The 19,931-nt window shown below is 56.9% G+C and overlaps 1 protein-coding gene across 7 annotated transcripts in view; it reads left to right on the top strand.

Annotated features, from left to right (window-relative positions):
• LRRC27 (leucine rich repeat containing 27) overlaps window positions 1-19,931 on the top strand; it is a 35,578-nt gene that overhangs the window by 4,269 nt on the left and 11,378 nt on the right. For 5 of the 7 annotated variants that reach the window (XM_077877135.1, XM_077877131.1, XM_077877132.1 and 2 more), the window contains 6 exons: window positions 867-997; window positions 4,907-4,965; window positions 10,310-10,462; window positions 13,110-13,482; window positions 14,486-14,680; window positions 17,252-17,348. In XM_077877135.1, the coding sequence (XP_077733261.1) occupies window positions 4,947-4,965; window positions 10,310-10,462; window positions 13,110-13,482; window positions 14,486-14,680; window positions 17,252-17,348 (837 nt within the window). In that variant the 5' untranslated portion in view covers window positions 867-997; window positions 4,907-4,946. The remainder of the gene's footprint in view (window positions 1-866; window positions 998-4,906; window positions 4,966-10,309; window positions 10,463-13,109; window positions 13,483-14,485; window positions 14,681-17,251; window positions 17,349-19,931) is intronic. The other 2 variants (XR_013367636.1, XM_077877136.1) reach the window with 2 other exon arrangements.

The following is a 19,931-nucleotide window of genomic DNA, read 5'->3' as shown; positions in this document are numbered from 1 at the left end:
AGGTTTGAACCCAGAAAGTCGGGCTCCCCGGCCAGTGCTCTTAACATCTGTGCTGCCCCAGTGGTGGTGGTGTTGGATCCGTGCTCACACGTCCTACAAGTCAAGCAAGTACAACATGTAACAGCAGCATTAAGAGAGATTTTTAAAATTACCCATCACTGGGGCCCCCGTGTGACTTAGTCGTGTGAGCGTCGGCCTCGTGATCTCAGCTGCCGGCTTAGGCCCCAGCTTGGACTCCGCCTGGGCATGGAGCCTACTTGAAAGAAATGACCCAAAAAAAAAAAAAAAAAAAAAAGAAAGAAATGACCCACGATGGTGCCGCACCGTGACTGTGGACTTACACGCACCTTTTTACGCCGCGGGGTGGCCCTCTCCTCCCCCTGCATCTTGGCGCGTGGAGCAGCGGGGTGGGGCCGAGGCCGAAGCGTAGTGCGTGTGTCTCAGTTTCCCTCTTTGCTTGGGATGAGTCCCTGGGACCAGACTTGGCTCGTGCCGCCTGCCCCTGGCCAGTTACCTCGGGCTGCTGTGCGGGCACTAGGGAAGGGGCGGGAACAGCGGGGCCCGGGAAGGGGGACAGGGATTTCACACGTGGGGAGTCGGTTTGGTGTTAAAGCGTGTTTGTAGAGAAAGCTGGTGTGTGCGTGCTGGTGGCTGAGCCGTCAGCCGGGGGTCACTCTCCAGCCCCGGAGCTTTCCTTTCTGCCCCTCGTCTGTGGCTTCAGCTATCCAAGGCCAAGATGTCGCGGGTTCTCTTCTCACTTGCTACGCATGAGGGCAAAAGCCTGTGGTTCTGGAAGCGCTTTAGGACGTATCGTGTTTTAAAATGTAGTTAGTTGACGAGACGTTCTCTTTCCTTTTCCCTGGAAGCAATTGCATCTTCAAAGAAATGCCCTCTGCGAGATTCCTAAAGATTTCTTCCAGCTACTGCCAAAGCTCACCTGGCTGGACCTCCGCCATAATAGGATTAAAGCCCTTCCTTCTGGGATTGGGTCTCACAAGTAAGTTGCGTGTTTATATTCTCAGATTTTAAGAAGCCATCCTGTTTTAAGATGTCCGAGTGCCTGCTGCTTAGCTCCAAGTCCTGATTGAGTTTCGGTGTCAGCTTAGAAGTGTTTGATGCTATTTTTAGAGCCAGCTGATCGATGCAGTGAATGAATGTACCAAATGCACGTAACCGTAGTCATAACGTAGGATATTTAATAGCACAAAGGATGCTGGTAGCCACCGTGCCTTTGCTGGGCCAACCATGAGGTTTATGCACATCTGGTTCCAGCTCTGACTGGTACCCTGCAAAGCTGCCAGAAGGGTCGGGAAACCCCAGAGTAAGCAATGCGTGCTATCCTGCCACGTTCCTGCTGCTCTGATCCAGGGATTTCCTAGCACCCCCGCTTCTGGAACGAATGCCCTGCCTCTCTCCCTCCTCCTCACGTGGCCCCGGTCAGCAGCCCACCGTCAGCTGGCCTCCTCGCTCCCTGGGGACCTGCGCACACTCACTGTGAGCTCGGCCTCCTGTCCTGACCTCAACGCCTCCAGCTCCCACACCCTCCCTGTGAAAACCTCGTAGACACTGTAGGATCGCCTTTAGTGTCGGTGCCTCCTGGGCGGAGGAGAGCATACACGTAGGCCCCGGGTGTGTGTGCGCCTGGCGGATGCGGGGCCGCAAGGAGGCCAGCGTGCCAGGACGCAGGAGGGAGAGGTGGGCAGGCAATGTTGGCTTTCGTTTTGAAAGAACTTGGGAGTCACGGAGGGTTTGAATGGAGAGGGGTGGAATTCGACTTGGCTTCGAGGTCACTGTGAGGAGGGGCGAGGGCGGTGGCAGGAGGCCGGGACGACGACCCTGCGAGAGGCTGCGGCCTGAGCAAGGCTGACAGAGCAGAGCTGCAGGTGGGCCTGAGAGCCAGCGGGTTCAGGCCGGATCCAGGGCGTGGGAAGCAGACAGGTGTCCAAGGGCGACCCCCGGTTCTCACGTGAGTAATGGTGTCCGCGGAGAGCCACGGCGGCCGCTGTGAAGAGCAGAGTGGGGGTCTGCGTAAGGCCCTTCACTTGTCTCAACTGCAGCTCACTGTTTTTCAAAGCAATTTTTGAGAGTATTCTGTCACATGTAGCAGTAAGAGAAGATCTCTGTGAATCATCTGTGCCTCTCAGGCTGCGCAAGGAAGCGGCTAATTTCTGATGATGAGCTGGGGTGTCCAGCAGGGGGGAGTCAGAGCCAGGAGCTGCCTTCCCGGAGCTCCTGGGGTCGTCGGGGTCTGCAGAGCAGATCGCCTGCTGTGAGTTGTGCCACCGGACGCACAGAACCGTGTCCTTGGCACCAACCAGGGCTGCGTGACAGGTGGCCGAGCCTTCCCTGGGCCTGCGTCCACCGTGTCCCCTGCAGCTTGACGGCCTCGTGAGTGTTCTGAGCTTGTGGTTCAGGCCCGGCTGGGAAGGCTTTGTTCTCCCCAAGGCCCCCATCCTTTGTGTTGAGGATAATTTAGTGCTTTCTGTCTATAAATTGTGGCGCTCGCACAGCCGAGAAGGTGGGGGGTTGCTACTCAAAGGGTAAATAAATAGAACCCGTTCCCCGAACTCTGCTCTGTCCTATAAAGGAAGTCCACAGTCCTCCAGTTTTGGAATCCTTCGATTTTGCCAGTCAAAGCCAGCTGCTTAATACTGTTTAAGATATAATTTTGCATGTGATTTATAGCTCATTATGTCATTAAAATTAGATCAACTTGCCGAAGAGCTGAAACATATTAATCAGAAATGTTAAGTAATTATGGGCTTATTAAAAGCTTTAAACTTTCCAAAAAGCCTCATTAAAGCAATGCAGTATTACTGGTCTCCCCCTACTCGCTGTCTCGGATGTGTGAGCCTGCTAGCAGGGACCCAGAAAATGTGTCCGCGCCTCCCTCCTCGGGCAGCAGCCCCAACGCAGCGGCTGGATCTGTACGTTCAGTGGGAAGATGTGACGTTACCGGGGGGCGGCTGATGGTGTTAAGGGGTCAACATTCATAAACTTGTTATTCAGTGTGCACGAGAGGATTCAAACATACCATTGCTCGGGTCCACTTTCTGGTGCGTGGTTGCTTCCCGTGGGCTCCGCCCCCCACCTCCGCCCCCCAGGCCAGCAGGGGTCACGCTGACTGGCCGGACCCGACCTGCCGTTGGGGAGTCCAGGGCACCTGCCCACCTGCCACCCGGGCGCAGAGTGTGTGCATCTTCCAGAGAGCGGCCACCGGCCCACCCTGGCCTGTTGTATCACCCAACGAAAAGGGACTAAACCAAAAACCAGTAGTTGAAATGATTCACCTTCGTGTACGTCAAGAAAAGTTTAGTTCACAAAGTCCGTTCTTTTAAAACTTCAACTAATAGGGAAAACCCAAGAGAGTAAACAAAGAAAATTGTCTAATCTTCAAGTGATCGGTTTTCCTTTGAAGTGGCCAATCCAAAAACCAAAATTAATTTAACTGGAATAATGGAACTCTCGATCCCATGCCTGTGAAATCGTCTTCTTCCTTTCAAATCTTGGGGACCCCAGTCAGTTGTGATGTTGGACTTTAATTTTCTCACCGTCCAAGGTGAAATGAGGCTTGAGACGGTCTCCCTCTCCCCACAGCGTTGATTCCTTTGTGGGATTTGCAGGTGTGCTCGGCTGCTCCTGTCTCTTCCTTCGGGAGAACTAAAGCCGGGGGACGCAGCTTGGACTCCATGCGGCCCCTCGGTCCTCCCGGTGGCTTCCTGGGGCTGCTCCGGGCAGCGAGAGAGGCGACGGCAGTGGGGTGCTTTGCTCCAGGGGTTTGCGAGGCCCTCCCCGCCCGGCAGGCAGCAGTTCCCGCGTGCCCTGGGCTGCGGTGTGGGTGTGCTGGCTGGAGACCGTCCCTGGGGGTGGAGTAGGACAGCGGATTCAACAATTCTCCCAAAGTCTTGGGGAGGCCCAGGGTGATGCAGGTACAGGGGGCAGGGGTGGAAGGTCCCGCTCTGCGCCTGGACGCCCACCCTAGGCTGGAAGCGTGAGCCCCCGGGTCTCCTTATACCAGATTTCAGCTGGTGCTCACTAAAAAGTAAAGGAGAAAAAGAAATGTATTCTTAGTGTATGAGACAGTCTTAAGAATTAAATGTGAAAAATGGAAGAAGCATAAAAAGTAAAAGGGGCAGGATAGAATTTAACGTGAGATGTTCATTTTTCCATATCATCCAATTAGTAAGTTTTTAGCGGGCGCCCTGCATCCTATCTCTCCATCTGTCTGTTTTGTGCGAGGTTTTATGGGAGATGTTCTGGGTGTTCGGAGGGAAGGGCTCTGGAGTCAAAGGCTTAGAGAAACGCCCCTTGTACCACGTTTCCTTGAGGCTGCGCAGAGCCCTTCGCTGCCCGTTATCCGCCCAGCGGGGTGGGCGTGCCGTGCAGCAGAAGGCTCCCGAGCATCTGGACCCGGGGAGACGTGTTCACAGAGCGTCTTAGTGTGGGAGCCCTCAGGGCACACTCGGGAAGCCTGGTGCAGGTGAGGACGTCGCGGGACATTGGCGGTCCAAGCACCTGTCCCCGCCGTGGGGCCACGTGGTCCGCAGCAGAGATTCAGCAACGCCCTGAGATCTCGTGCTTATCCCGACCTGGGAGGGGGCGCTACTGGCCCTGGCGGGTGGAGACCAGGGTGCTGCTGAGCACCCCACAGGTGCGAGGCCGCCCCCCCCAGCAGAGAATCGCCCGGCCTCGGAGGTCAGTGCACTGAGGCCTGGCCCTCTGCTGAGACGTGGGGGAGGGTGGGGGGAAGGGGGCCACGTGCCGTCCGTGTGCAGCGAGCGTGTGCACCTGCACTCAAGTCCTCTCCTGAAAGAAGAGGCAAAGGAAGACATTTGATGGTGTCATTTTGGGAGGGTCATTTCCTTTTTTGCTTTTTAAATGATATAATTTTTGTTTTGTTTTTAAGGCATTTGAAAACTTTGCTTTTAGAAAGAAATCCTATCAAGATGTTACCTGTGGAGCTGGGTAAGTGTTATCAAAAGCTGGCTTTAGGGAGGCCTGGGTGGCTCAGCGGCTGAGCCTCTGCCTTTGGCCCAGGGTGTGATCCCAGGATCGAGTCCTGCATCGGGCTCCCTGCATGGAGCCTGCTTCTCCCTCTGCCTGTGTCTCTGCCTCTCTCTCTGTGTGTGTCTCTCATGAATAAATAAACTCTTTATTAAAAATTTAAAAAAATAAAATAAAAAGCTGGCTTTAAAATGCTGCCTTTTTCGGTGCCCAGAACCTGTAGCGGAAACCTAAGGCAGGTCGTAGGGGGCGAGCTGGCTCGTATCTAGAATCCCTTCTCCTTCGTCCTTCCCGGGCTCTCAGGTCGCAGCTCGCGAGCGCTGTTAGTGCCGTAGTTTGTATTCCACGCAGAAAGTAGGACGGACGGACGGACGGACGGACGCGGAGAAATAATCAAAGCGAAGGGCTCTGTCGCCGCGCGCAGTGGCCAGGGCCCCAGGACCGGTGCGGCCTCCCACGCGCGTGGACGGCCTCGCCGCCGCCCTCTCCCTGCAGTGTGTGTCGGCAGGGCCCTGCTTTCGACCTTGGCCTGAGTCGTAGCAGCGTGTGTTGCGGGTGACTCGCAGCTGTGGCTCAGCACCGTGCTCCGGGGCCGTCCACGGGGACGGACAGGTGCGGCGTCCTCATTTTCCTTGGTCTTCCCTGCTGTGCGGAAGCAGGAGACGACCTTCTCGGTTGTGCATCGGATCTGCGCTTTACTATCTGTGATTCTTTAGGTTTGATTTGCTGCTCTTTTTCCAAGCAATGGAGTTGGAGGCTCAAGTCACTGGTTTTAGACCTTTCCTTTGTAGTCTGTGCAGTCACGACCGTGTCTTCCCCCAGGCGCTGCCTTGGCTGCTCCCGCGAGCCGCAGTATGCGGCATCTTTGTCATCAGTGAGCTCAGAATATTTTCGGATGTTCACTGTGACCCGTGGGCTCTTTGCGTTTTGCTTGACTTACAGACAACGGGAGACTTCTAATGCTCTTCCTTTTATGGAGTTCTCCTTGAATGCCACGTACGCTGTGAAACTTGTCTGAAACCTGCCCAGGTGTGCTCTGGCCCGGGATGTGTTCTCTCTGGTGTAAACACCCCCCTGTGCGCTGGGGAAACGTGTGTTCTCACGTTGCTACTTGGTGTGCTGTTGCAGGTACCGAGTCCGGTCGGGTGGCTTAGTCACAGCGTTCAGACGACCTCCGTCCTCGCGTTGGTGTCCGTTTATTTCGTCAGCGCCTGGAGGAGTATGTGACAATCTCCCAACTGTGATTGTGCCTTTGTCTGCCTTTCGTTTTACATCTGTCAGCTTTTGCTTTCCGTAGTTGGATACTATGTTACTGGTTGAATACAAATTAGGGATTTTTAAAATGTTTTCGTGTTGTCTTTGTTACTCTGGTGTACGTCGTGGTGCCCCGCTGCGGTGTCATACGCTTTCTGGCCGTTCGGTGCGTGCCAGCGCGGCCTCTCCAACCTCCTTCTGCTCACTCTTTGCATGACCTATGTTTTCCCATTCTTTTATTTCCAACCTGTCGTTGCTAGTAGGAAGGATACAGTTAGCTTCACCCTTTTATCCAGTCAGGTAACCCCTGCCTTTTTTACTTATTTATTTTTAAGATTTATTTAAGGCAGAGAGAGAGAGTGTGTGTGCCTGTGTGTGTGTGTCTGTCTGTCTGCACGCGGGGCAGGGGTGGTGGACAGAGGGAGAGGGAGGGAGACCAGCAGACTTCCTACCAAGCAGGGACCCTGAGGCGGGGCTCAATCCCAGGATCCTGGGATCGTGACCTGAGCTAAAATCAAGAATCAGGTGCTTCACTGACTGAGCCAGACAACCTCTGCGTTTTTTTTTTAAAGACTTTATCAAAAAAACATATTTTATTTATTCAGAGGAGAAAGAGGAGAAGCAGGCTCCATGAAGGGAGCCCGACGTGGGACCCTATCCGGGTCCCCAGGATCACACCCCAGGCTGTAGGCGGCGCCAAACCGCTGCGCCACCGGGGCTGCCCTACATTTTAAAAAGTATATTTTAAAAAGTCATTTTTTTGGTCTTCAGGGAAGATAGATCGACATCTTCAAGTTTATGAGTCTTTCCTGTCATCTCCAATTGGCTGTGAAAATTGACTAGTAATTTTTTTCAGCGACTGTGTTTCCAGTCTTAGAATTTTCATATTTTAACAGTTTTTACTCTTCTACTGTGTTCTCATTTTTTTTTCATTTGATATAAACATATCTTTTAAATAATTTTTTGGATTATATCTTAGACCTTGTGATACATTGTAGAGATTCTAGATTCTGTTATATTCTTCTTCAGAGCATTGATTTTTTTTAATAAATAGGTAGTTCAGTTGAGAGGACTAGGACTCCAGACTCTGTGTCCGGCAGTGGGCTCCACCCGTGGCCATGCTGTTTGCCGCCTGTCCTGTGCGTGGGAGGGTCAGGGCGTGCCGTGGGTGTGTGTGCAGAACGTTGCCCGAGCCGGAGGGCTCCCTCTGCGGCCCCCTTCTCCCTGGAGTCCACGGCTTCACTGCTGAGGTGCTGTGGGGTGGCCCTGCAGTGTGTCCCCCGCGCTGCACGTCGTGACGGCCGCGTGGGGCGGCGTGGCGCTCTCCGGGGCCTTCCCGCAGGCCAAAAGCCATAGGGATACCGCACGGCGTGTCATCCGCCCTCTAGCTTCTGCCTGCCTCCCATTTCTGTCTGCCCCGCGGGTGGTTCATTCTGGGCCCATTTTCTGCGAACCGTTATCTGCCGGCGCCTGGCCGGGAGTGGAGCTGCTGCACCCTGGGGGCCAGACTGTCCCCCCACCCCGTGCCTGCCCGGGTAGCAGCCCCCCGGACGCTTCCCTGCACGGCCTCGGCCAGCACCCCCTGCCTCTCGTGCGGTGGTTTTCATAGATTTTGCTTTTACATCTTGCTGCAAATCTAGCAGACGCTAAACTGTCGGTATTTATTTATATTTTATTACGTGTTTATCCTTCATTTCTCAAAGTTCCTCGCTTCCATCTGCGATGACTGACGGTCTTGGTCTGAATATCTCTCTTTAGTATTATCATTTAGTCGTTGGGTGATGAATTTTTCAAGTTTGATTTTCTAAAAAGGCATCTTTACTTTTCCATCATTTTTGAAGAATATGTGGCTGAGTAACAGGAACCCAGATTTCAGAGATGTTTTCACTACTTTAAAAATGTCTTTATTGAAAAAAAAAAAAAAAAAAAACGTCTGTATTGTCTTCTGGCTTCTAGCCTCTGTTGAAAAGTCAGCTGTCAGTCTTAATGTTTTTTTTATTTTTAAGTGATGCACCTCTTTGGTCGGGCTGCTTAAAATTCCTCTTTTCATGTTTGATTTTTAGCAGTTTGTCTGCGATGTGCCTGGGGGTGGCTTTCTTTGTATTGACTTTATTTGTATTGACGGAGCTTCTGGAATCTGTTTACTGATAACGTTAATCAGATTTGGCAAATCCCTGGCTATCGACATTATTTCCATAGACCTGGCTTCTTTCTCGCTCTGCTCTCCTCCTCCAGGTACATGGACGTTGGGGTTTTGCTTCTGCCCCATGTGCCTCGAGTACGCGCTTCTCTTCCTGTCCCCTTTTCTCCTTGTCCCGGTTTGTCCCAGTCTGTATTACTTTCTGTTAACTTGTCTTTGAGTTTGCAGGTTCCGTCTCCTGCTGCTCAACTCATTCCTCATTCAGTTGAGTGGTTGTCCGCGGGCCCTGCGATGGTGGGTGCAGCGGGTTGGGGGGCAGGGGGCGTTAAATGACTCATTCAGCTTGTGACTTGCTGCAGGCCAGCTGCGGTGCGCCCCTCCACCTGCATCAGCTGGGAATGTCTTCGTTCCGTCTATATTTCTGCAGGACAGTTTTGGTAGATTCAGGGCACCTGAATCTGAATTTGAATATGCTGTTCCCTGTCCTTTGACCAAAGTCACTCTCCTTGTCCCCTTGTTTCTCTTGCTCTATTTTTTTTTTAATTTTATTTATTCATGATAGGCACACAGTGAGAGAGAGAGAGAGAGAAAGAGGCAGAGACACAGGCAGAGGGAGAAGCAGGCTCCATGCACCAGGAGCCCGACGTGGGATTCGATCCCGGGTCTCCAGGATCGCGCCCTGGGCCAAAGGCAAGCGCCAAACCGCTGCGCCACCCAGGGATCCCCTCTTGCTCTATTTTTAAGATCATTTATGTTTCTTTGTCTTTCAGTGGTTTTGATGTTTCTGAGCGTGATTGCCTTTGGCTTATCTTACTTGGTTGTTGAACGTCCTGGATGCCCCACGGCTGTGTGTCACCACGCTGGGGCGCATTTGCGTGGTGTCCTCACGGAGCGCTCTGCTCACCCCTCTCGTCCTCTGGGGCTCTCGCCGCGTTTCCGCGGGTCAGCGTACGTGCTGCTGTTCCATAGGCCGCTGACGCGGTCCTGATTTCATCGTTCTTCTCTCTCTTCGTTGGATCAGATACTTTTTATTTCCAGTCCACTTGTCTCTTCTGTCATCTTGTATCTGCTCTTGGGTCCCCTTTGGTGGAATTCTCATCCTGGTCTTTGTAATTTCTTTCCTTTCCTTTTTTTTTTTTTTTAATTCCATTTATTTATTTGAGAGACAGCAAGAGGGAGAGAGAGACAGAGAAAGTGGGCACGAGCGGAGTGAGCGGCAGAGGCAGAGGGAGAAGCAGACGCCCCGCTGCCAGGGAGCCCGACATGGGACCCCATCCCAGGACCCCGGGATCATGACCTGAGCTCAAGGCAGACGCTTCACCGATGGGGCCCCCTGGGCACGGCCCGGTCTCTAATTTCAACTCTAGAACTGCTATTTGGTTCTTTCTTATAATTTCTGTTTTTGTTGACATTCTCTGCTTATTGAGTCATTTTACTATGTTTTTCCTTAATTATTTAAACATGGTTTTCTTCATTCCTTTGAACATATGTGTGATTGTTGAAGTTTTTGTTGCTTACTGCGACGTCTGAGCTGACTTGAGGACAGTTTCTGGTGACTGCTTGTTTCCTGAGTATGGGTCACAGGTTCCTTTTAGGATTTTTGTCATTGCAAATAGGCATTTTAATAATATAGCAGGTTTGTATTCTGATTTTTGCCAGAGGGCTGTTAGTGCTGCTTCTATTCACTTTATTTTTATTTATTTACTTTTGTAACTAGCCTGGTCTTAATCTGTGGGATCTGCCTTCCCTGAAGACTTTTTTTTCCAAGCAAATTGCAGACATCTGTTCTGTTTTCAGACAAAATTTTCAGTAGGGTCTTTTTTTTTCTTTAATGTGCAAAAATAGTATTCTCTCCCTGTTTCATTCCATGGAAGAGTGTGTGAAGTTCTGGGTTCTTCCTCTCCTTCACAGGGAACGTGACCACACTGAAAGCCCTGAACCTGAGACACTGCCCTCTGGAGTTCCCTGCTCCACTCGTTGTGCAGAAGGGACTGGGCGCTATCCTGGCCTTCCTGCAGATCTATGCCGCCCAGCACTCTGCGCCCCAGGATTTAACTTCTCCAGGTTTGTGGGACAATTACTACAGCACTCTGCATTAGAACTGAAGTTAGTGCTTGTTAAAACCAGGACCTGGGGAGGCTGTCTCCTTACTGATGTCACAGGAATGCACAGGGGCCCCGCGTGTCCTCTGCTGGACTCACACCGTGTTCTGGTGTCCGTGCCCACGTGTCAGAGCTGTCTTTCTTGTTTCTGTGTTCTTGGGTTTGCATTCTCAGGGCCCATTATAGAGCCTGTCTAGGGTGGATTTTGGTAAAAACTCTGTGGGATAAATCAGATAAAACTGTCCTCACCACCAAGCCACCTTCAGGCACAGCAAGCACAGCAGAAGGCCCTTACTCCTGGGGAAGGAGCAGTGGCTTTGGCACTTTTTTGGTGGGTGCTCACTAAACATTTGATCCCAAGTTTTCTTTTCTTTTTTTTTTTTTTAATTTTTTTTAAATTTATTTATTTATGATAGTCACAGAGAGAGAGAGAGGCAGAGACACAGGCAGAGGGAGAAGCAGGCTCCAGGCACTGGGAGCCCGATGTGGAATTTGATCCCGGGTCTCCAGGATCGTGCCCTGGGCCAAAGGCAGGCGCCAAACCGCTGCGCCACCCAGGGATCCCTGATCCCAAGTTTTCAACGTATGGGCCAGCCAGCCAGGTGTTCTCACATGCTCATGATAGAATCTAATCGTGAATGAGCACCATAGCTACACTTAGACAAAGTAGAGATAAAAGAATTGTAATTAGGGAATCCCTGGATGGTGCAGCAGTTTAGCGCCTGCCTTTGGCCCAGGGCGCGATCCTGGAGACCTGGGATCGAATCCCACGTCGGGCTCCCAGTGCACGGACCCTGCTTCTCCCTCTGCCTATGTCTCTGCCTCTCTCTCTCTCTGTGACTATCATAAATAAATAAAAATTAAAAAAAAAAAGAATTGTAATTGCTCACAAAAATTAAATAGTCTGGAAATTTACTTCAACATATCTAAATTTTTACTACTTAAAATATAATTTCTAGAATTGAGGAAATGCATATATTTGAAACAGCCACGATAGTTATCTATGTGATATTATCAAAGTGTGTAAATAATTAAATCCATCTGAGTAAATGTAAGGGACATCCAAAGTGGTTAGGAAGTGCTGCTGTGCCTAAATCATCTTTATCCTAAATCCAAACAAACGGCCCCAGCTGCATAATTTTAAACGTTGGTTGTAATTGCAAAGTGTCTTAGTTTGTGTTTTGCAGAAGCAGCTCCTAAGTCAGGAGTCAAGGGCCAGTGGTTGATTGGGGAGGTGACCCCAGGGGGCAGCGTGGAGGCTGAGTGGAGGGAGATAGGGAGGAGGAGGGAGCCATCACGGGTGAGGAATCAGGCAGGGGTGCCCTGGACGCCAGCGTGGGCCTGCTGGGTGCTGCGTGAAGCAGGTGAAGCCCCACCAGGCCTCAGTGGTCACACTGAGCCTCTCAGGTGTTAATTACCACATGGACCAGGTCAGGACCTGGGTGTCACAAGGTCCCCGGGGGTCCATGTGCACGTTGACATTTGTGAAGGGCTACCTGAACACAGGCCCCGCGGTCACACTGCAGCGCAGCGAGGGAGTGGGCATGCGTGCTCCAGCAGCAGCCATGCTTGGAATGGACGGCTTCTCCTGGGCTGGACACACGGTTCTCCAGCCCGGCAGGCTGGCCTTCACGTGCCACAGAAAACGCCCAGGCACAGACACGCAGCTGCCCGTAGAAGAGGCCAGCTCGCGCTGGAACGGTGAAGGTGAAGGCCAAGGGCGTGTGGCAGCGCCAGCATCAGCTCCAAGCATCTGTTTTGTCTGCTGCCAACCTGTAACTGCAAGTCGTGAATTTCCTTGTTTCCCAAAGAATATAGTAGCTTTATCTCTTAAGTGCGGACCAGAATCCAGGGCCATCACTCGGAGGATGCCAACGTGCAGAGTGTCTCTATTTCAAGTTTGAACCTACAGCCAAAAAGGAGTCTATGTCGGCATGACCTGTGACCTAATTCTGCCCTGGGGGTGCTGCAGGAGGTGGGGTGGCTCGTGCAGGGTCAGTCTGCCGAGGGGACATTTGAGCCTAGTCCTAAAGGCAAGAACGTTCCTGGCCCATTTTCTTTCAGGTAATTTACCCAGATATACAAATGTTTAAAGTCCACAAAAGTATTGCCAAACAAAAACAGTAGGGATATGGGCTAAAAATTGATCAGAAATAAAGATATTAAAAGATCTAGGATAAGGAGGAAACAGAAAAGTATTTTTATTTGCATAGATTTATATGGAGTGTGAGGGCCGCAGGGCAGAGGGAGACGGTCCCCCCCAGGCCCTCTCTGCAGAGGGAGACTGTCCCCCCTCCCAGGCCCTCTCTGCAGAGGGAGACTGTTGCCCCCCAAGCCCTCTCTGCAGAGGGAGACTGTCCCCCCCTCTCCCAGGCCCTCTCTGCAGAGGGACACTGTCCCCCCCGCAGGCCCTCTCTGCAGACGGAGACTGTCCTCCCCCCACCCCTGCAGAGGAAGACTGTCCCCTCCCCCCCCAGGCCCTCTCTGCAGAGGGAGACTGTCCCCCCACCCCCACCCTCTCTGCCAGGGGTGCTGGTCACTGGATGTGTTTGATTCTAGGGAGCCGGTGTTGGAGGAGAGTCAACTAAAATGCCGTTTTATCCTACCAGTGATTTCACCAGTTCCAACGATGAACCTAAGTCTGCTGCCACAGCCCTTGTCGGATTTATCCCAAGAAGGTGTGCCTGACAAAGACATCATTAACTCTCAGGATCAAGAGGGGATGTTAAAAGAAAAGGCAGACTTTTTCCCACCCATTGAAAAGCTAGACCTGAGTGAGCTCAGAAATTCCGCCGATTCCCCAGAAGACTGGCCAAGTGAGGAAGAGATCAAGCGCTTTTGGAAGTTGAGGCAGGAGATCGTTGAGAACGATCCAGCAGTAGTGCTTGAAAACCAGCTCTTACCAGTGGAATTACCTCCACATCTCAAGGCAGCATTAAACGCAAAGGAGAAAGAACATTCCAACCCAAGACATGTTTCCAGGTAGAACTTAGAAGCCATGTGTATTTTCTTGATCCTTCCGAGGTTGTGATGTTACTTTGCAGATGTCAGGTCTTTCCAGATGTCAGGCGGGCCCTTGCCAGCATTTACTGTGCAACGTGTGCTAAGCGTGGCTTCGGATTGTTACCCAGAGCGGGGACCCCCCGGAGGGGATCACACAAGAGAAAGCCCCCGAGTGTGTGTGTTAGGTGCATGTATGGTGTCACGCATGTGTGGTGTGCACACCCGTGTGTGGGTATAAGTGCAAAGAAGAGATTTCCTGGTGAATATAGGTCAGACATTCACAAGGGGGGCCATGCCATTCCAGGGGGACAGAAATTGGCTCCTGGGGTGCATGGAATCCTCGTGGTTGCTCTGGTTCGTGGTGCCGCTCTGTGGACACCAGGGACACATGTCCAGCGTGTCTGAGGGGGTCCAGCTTCGTGGAGGGACAGCTTGGAAGAGTCAGTCTGAGAGGCCAGGGCCGGGCCACACTGAAAAGGAGATGGGAAACTTGCATTTATTGCATGACAGGTGTTCAGGAGTTTCTTTCACCTGTTCTGAGGCTTGAAAATTCTTGAAATTAAAAAAAAAAAATGTAAAGTACCGTTGAACGATGATAAGGGTCAACGGAAGTACTAGAAGCACACAGTGCAGGTGTCCACCGTGGTGCAGCAGTGACCTCAGCCAGGCCTGTCCCACCCACGCCGGCCATGCAGAGCCCTCTCCCTCCCCATCCTCCCTCCCTCCTCCCCCCCTTCCCCCTCCCCCCTCCTCCCTCCCCGTGTCTCAAGATCGAGGCTGGGTGCTTGCCCCGGTGAGTTAGGGCCAGCCTGTCCCTGGCACTGCAGTCCCATCGGTGTTTCAGACTCAGGGCCGCCCGTAGCCTCCACAGGCAGGAGCCCCGGGTGCAGGGCGCTGGGAACGCACAGGTCTCGGGCTTCCGTGGGTGTCCACCATCTGCCCCGTTGGCTCCGCTTGTACGAGCTGCGTGTTTGTGTTCTAGCGAGTGCTATCCGAGGGGGAGTGTCCATCGCAGGGGCCGTGATGGTAGAAGGAAGGTGCCCTCCCTCCGGAGCATCCTGCCTGCCCTGGCATCGTCGCAGCGAGCAGCGCTTCCCCCCAGGAGGCCCCCCGAGAGCAGGGCCGGGGCCCTCCAGGAGCGCCGGGAGAAGCAGGCCATGATGGAGCAGCGGAGGAGGTGAGCGCTCCCCTGCCCTGCCGGGACTCGGAGGGCCGGGCCTGCTGCTGTGACATTTCTGGGGAAGGGGCTGTTTTTGTTTCACTTGGAAGCTAACCAGCTGCTCTTGGTCCGGCCTCTTCTCAGGCCGTGTGGGCGCGGGCCTCGGCCGTCGTTCGTTGTTCCGGGTCCGCTCCACTCCACCTGCCTTCTTTCTTGACTTTCCTCTGACTCCTTGTCCTTCTTCTCCACCGTCTCTTCCCCCCCAGTCACCTGGCTCACAAGTCCTTTCTAAGGAAAGTTACGTGCTACCGGCGTGTGCGCAGTGGGCTCCTGGCCCGCCTGGTTGGCTGCGCTGCTGACCCCACAGGGGCCTGGCTGGGGCCTGTCCTGCAGCTCCCTGCCCACCTGTCTCTGCCGGGCCCCGGGCCCCAGGAGGCCATCCAGCGTGGACCGCAGCCCCGGCACCCCAGGGCCCCTCACCTTCTGGCTGGGTTTGCCGGCAGGGAGACGGAGGGCAGGCCCTTTATCACCCCCCAATCCCCCCTGTGAGTCCGCCCGGGGCCCTCCTCCCGGGACTTGGGGCGGCTGCAGCCCCTGTTCCAGCCCAGGGTTCCTGCTCTGTCCCTGGGGCCGTGTGCTGTTCCCCTTGTGAATAAACCCTCCTCGATCCTGAGATGATCCCACGTGAGGCCCTGGTGGGGACAACCTGCTCCAAGCACAGCGTGGCAGTGGTACGCCTGCACCGTCCCCGCTCCACACGGGCCATCTCCTGGGGTCCGATCCCTTCTGTGAAAGGAGGGAGAGGTCAGGCCCTCAGAACTGCCAGGGCTCACGACGGGCTGTCATCCTGATGGCGGGGGTGCCTCCGCGTGTGGCTGACACCTGGGGGTGTGGCCTGGGCCGCACCTGGAGTCCCGGCCGTCACAGCAGGGCCGTGCGGGTCACTGGCCACAGGTGCTGGGCGGCCACCCGGCCTGAGCTCAGGCCATCCCCCAAGTGCCCCCAGAGTCCCTCAGCTGGAGTCCAGGCTGCAGGGCAGAGAGGTCCTCCTGCTGCTTCAGCGCCAGGTCCAGGTGTGCGCCCAGCACAAGCGGCTTTGCAGGGCGGGTCTGCACATCCGGGCGCACCCCAGGCTGAGCGAGTAGAGCCCCCAGGAACACATGTCCTGGCTTGACCCTGATGGCTGGGGGCGCCCGCCATCGCCTCCCACTGCGCCGCTTCCTTTCCTGGCTGCCCGTAGGTCCCCTCCGCCCTCATGGCATTGGCGGCATTACGTGACAGCGGCCGCCCCAGCCTCTGCCCTTCTCGACCCCGCAGTAAGCGTCTGCACTGCGTGAGTGTGAGTCCCGCTCACTGTGCACCCCTACCCCGGCCCAGGCCGCCACCGGGACGGTCACAGGGAGCTGGCCCGCGGGTAGCTCTGGCCGCTGGGGGACGTAGCAGGTGGAAGTGTGCTTCCCATACGCGGCAAGGTCGGGCTCCGGTGGAGCTCGGGGTGCTGCGCACCTGCGTGGAAGGAAGCCCTTGGGTACCGAGGGCCGATGGATGCTCGCGGTTTCTCCGCCGTGGGCCTGAGGTGATGCTCGCAGGCCTCCTTGGTGACAGTGTCGAGTCCTGCCCTGTGGCTTGGGCTCTCACACAGCCTGCGGACCCTGTCGCGCCACCTGGTTCTCTGCACAGGCAGCTCCTCACGGAGTGGGTCCTTCCCTCCCGTTTCACCAAGAGGTAGTGGATGCGCAGATGGAGCCCCGTGTCCGGGGCCACGGTGACAGGTGCAGTCGTAGAAAGTCCCTAGATTTGGAGCGTTGGGTGGAGAACAGAGAGCCTGGCTCAGCTGAGGGGTAGGAGCCCCTGAGGAGGGCACAGGGAGCAGCCTTGGGGGTGCTGGGAGGAGACCCTCCAAGCTCCAGGGTGTGAGGTGGGTGAAGCCCGGGGCTGGCGAGGACTTGTGGGACCCCATCCCACCCCCAGAGCTGCAGCCACAGCCCAGTCGGGATGGTTTTCACCTTCAGCTCAGAAATTGTGCAAGTGTGTGCTACTGCAGCCCTCCTGCGCTGCGGGCAGCGAGTCCAGTGGGCAACATTGCAGGGAGGTCACCGTGCACGGGGGGTGGGCAGGTCACAGCAAGGGGCAGGGGGGCAGGGAGGTCACAGTGCAGGTGTGTGTGGGGGGAGGTCAGCATAGGGCGGCAGGGAGGTCACAGCACAGGGGCAGGGGGTAGGGAGGTCCCAACACAGGGGCAGGCATGGTGCTCCCCACCGAGGGGATGGGGACTGGAGAGGCTCAGTCTCAGAAGTGGAACTGGGGCATCCAGCAGGACACTGACCTGTCGGTGGTGCCCTCACGTCCCGGGCGCCTGTGAGGGCCTTGACGCCTGAGCTGGGACCAGAGCCGGCCGTCTTCTCCGGGGCAGCGTCCTGGTGTCCCCACCGGTGGGGGCTGGGGGTCCTGCTTGTCCCCTCGTGCGAAGCCTCGGGACGGGGGCAGAGCAGCACCTCCCTCGGGGCGGGGGTGGGGTGGGGTGGGGGGGAGGGGCTTGGAGCTCAGCCGGCCCCCCTGCTGTGCCGCTCACCCGCGTGTCCTCCCCAGAGATGAGCGAGTGCTGCGCGAGTGGAGGGAGCGCGCCCGGACCAGGAGGATGGCGGAGGACGCACCCAGCAAGCCCCTGCCTCCGTGGCGGAGTCGGGTACGAGGGCAGGGGTAGGAGGGGTCCCGTCCAGCCCACCAAGCCCAAGGGGGTCGGCCAGCAGCCTCCCTGTGGCCAGGCTGCCGCCGCCCGCCAGCCCTCTGACCAGCCTGTGTCCTTCCCGTGCAAGGAGTCGGGTCGGGGGGCGGCTGCGGGGAGGCTGAGCACCCCCACCCTGAGGCTGAGGCGCCCCGTGGTGTCTCTCTGGGCCTCCCTGCCACGGACAGTCTCAGCCTGGGGCCCGGGTGGCGGGCTGTGCCCCGGTCCCCGATGTGCCCACCCGCCAGCTCCCAGGTCGTGGGGGCACAGTCCCGGGGCTGTGCTCTTGCCACCCGCGGGAGGTCACTGTGGCGTCATCCACGTCGCCCCCGCCCCCCCACCCTGGCCAGCTGCTGCTCCCGCGCAGACCGTCACCCGTGGGAGGGTGGCCGGGTGCACAGGCCGTTAGGTCAGCCTCCCATCCCAGCCCTGCGTGCCCCCCCTGCCCCGTGCGGATGAGTTGTGTCGTCCCGCGGTTTTCCATCGGGCCGAGGTCGCGCGTCCGGGGCAGCACAGCACGGGCAGGATGTGCTTCGTTGCCGTAGGTGTACCTGGGTTGTGGGGTCCGTACCTGGGTCCCTGTTTGCACAGCGGCTTCCCCTTAGCGCTGCTCTGTTTCTGGGGGACACGGGCGTGCGGGGGCCTTCCTGCGCACCTCTGCCCGCTGCCCACACCCGGGAGGCCCCGGGGCTGCCGCGCGTGGGCCCGCCGCGCCTCCCCATCAGGATCCCTGGGCCCAGTCCTCCTGCTCCCTCACGGTGTCCACGATGCCTTTGTCCCTTTAAACAAAGCAACGGTTTCTCACCTGAAAAAAGACAGTGGAGCGTTTTTTGTCTGCGTGGGGGTCGTGGGAGTCACCCACACCACGGCAGCCCGTGTGCTGGTCCTGGACCCGCTCCCTCGTCCCGTCACCTGTGCTCCTCTTGGAGGAGACCTTTGTCAGGAGATGGGAAAAATGTTGCTTCTCGAGCACGTTCCGACCCGCACACCCCGGCCGTCTGCGAGCTGCTCGGGGGCCTTTGCACTTACGGCGACTCTGGGGTCGCGTTCCCGCCTGCACCTCATGCCCTGGCTCGGTGCAGGCTGCCCCTGCCCCTGCCCCGCACGTGTGCCTGCGCGTGTCGTAGGCCCCGTGCTCTGTGCTCCGCGTCTTCATGGCACGGGCCCTGTCCCCTCCGTCACCGCCCCCGCCTGACATACGTAAACGTTCAAAACCCACGGGTCGTCACTTCGGGAGCAAGACTCGCGCGGGAGGACAGCCTTCCGGATGCCGTCCGCTCACTGTAGCAAGAGCTGGGAAACAGCTTCGATGCCAGGGGGTGGGGTGGCTGTGCTGGATCGGATCCCAGGCCCGGGTGACCCCTGCGGCCACGGGATCCTCCGACCGAGGCCAAGAAGTTACAGGTTCCCACAGCCCCGTCGAGGCAGCGCCCGAGGCTCCGCCGGCCCGTGAGAGGACGCCCGGGCCTCACCACAGACACGTCTGTCCCCACGGAGCTGTGGAGCCCGCGGGCCGGGGGGCGGTGGGCGTGTCTTGTCCGTACCAGCCCGCGGAGCACACGGTTTCTGTGGACGGGCGACTCCGGGTGGGGCCCCAGGTAGCCTCGCCGTGTGGCTGGTGCCCGCCAGGGTGTGCAGCCCCCGCCGCACCTGCGCGGCCTTCCCGCCGCTGGTCCTGAGTGACGGCCCCTAACGGGTGAGGCGGGAGCAGGTGTGTCTGAGTTCCGCGAGCCACTCGAGCGAGCCGCTGACCCCGCGGGGTAGTGGGAGCCCTGGTTGGTGGCCGGTCAGCCAGCGGGGTGGGGCACACCCCGGCCTGTGCTGGCGTCCGAACGGGGGTGGTCGTCCGGGATGGAGCCCCCCCCCCGGGGCCCTGGGCCAGCCCCCGAGGCCCCGCCTGGAGTTACGCTGTCGGCCGCCGGCTGGAGAGCTGCCGCCCGTGGGGACGCCTGCCGCAGGCCCAGGCCTCGGTCCCGCAGACCGTCCGCCCACGCCCCCTCCACGGTGAGAGCAAACCCCCGTGTCCCATTACTTCCCAGCAGATACTGTGCGTCCTTCGAGGGCGGGCACTCAGCGTGACCACGGGACAGCCGGTCCACGGCCAGCTCCGGGGTGCACACGCCCGCCCAGGCCTCGCTGCTCCCCGCGCGCCCCAGGCCTGCCACTCCACATGTGCCCGCCGTCCCGCCCCAGCCCTGCCCGAGCTTCCCAGCTCCGCTGCGGATGGGCCTCCGCCAGCTGCCTCCTCGGGGGCCCCGGGCCACCTCCCTGTACCAGCTCCCCTGCAGCCATCCCAGCCTGGGGTCGAGGCCGGGCAGCGTCACCCTCCGAGCTGTCCCCCGGTGCCGTCCAGCTCCTGGAGGGACATGTGCTCTGTGCCCCCCCCGCCCCAGCCCTCTCCCCAGAGCCCCGACCACCTCGCTGTCAGGCCCAGTGAGAAGCTGTTCCTGTCCTTACTGGGTGAGGCGTCCCCAGGGCTGGCTCTGTCCCTGGCAGCCGGGCCTCATGGACTCTCCAGGGCCCAGTCACTAGCAGCCCTTTGAC

Source organism: Canis aureus, chromosome 29, assembly GCF_053574225.1.
Source record: "Canis aureus isolate CA01 chromosome 29, VMU_Caureus_v.1.0, whole genome shotgun sequence".
Taxonomy (NCBI): Eukaryota; Metazoa; Chordata; class Mammalia; order Carnivora; family Canidae; genus Canis; species Canis aureus.
This window is presented reverse-complemented; position numbering and strand designations above follow the sequence as displayed.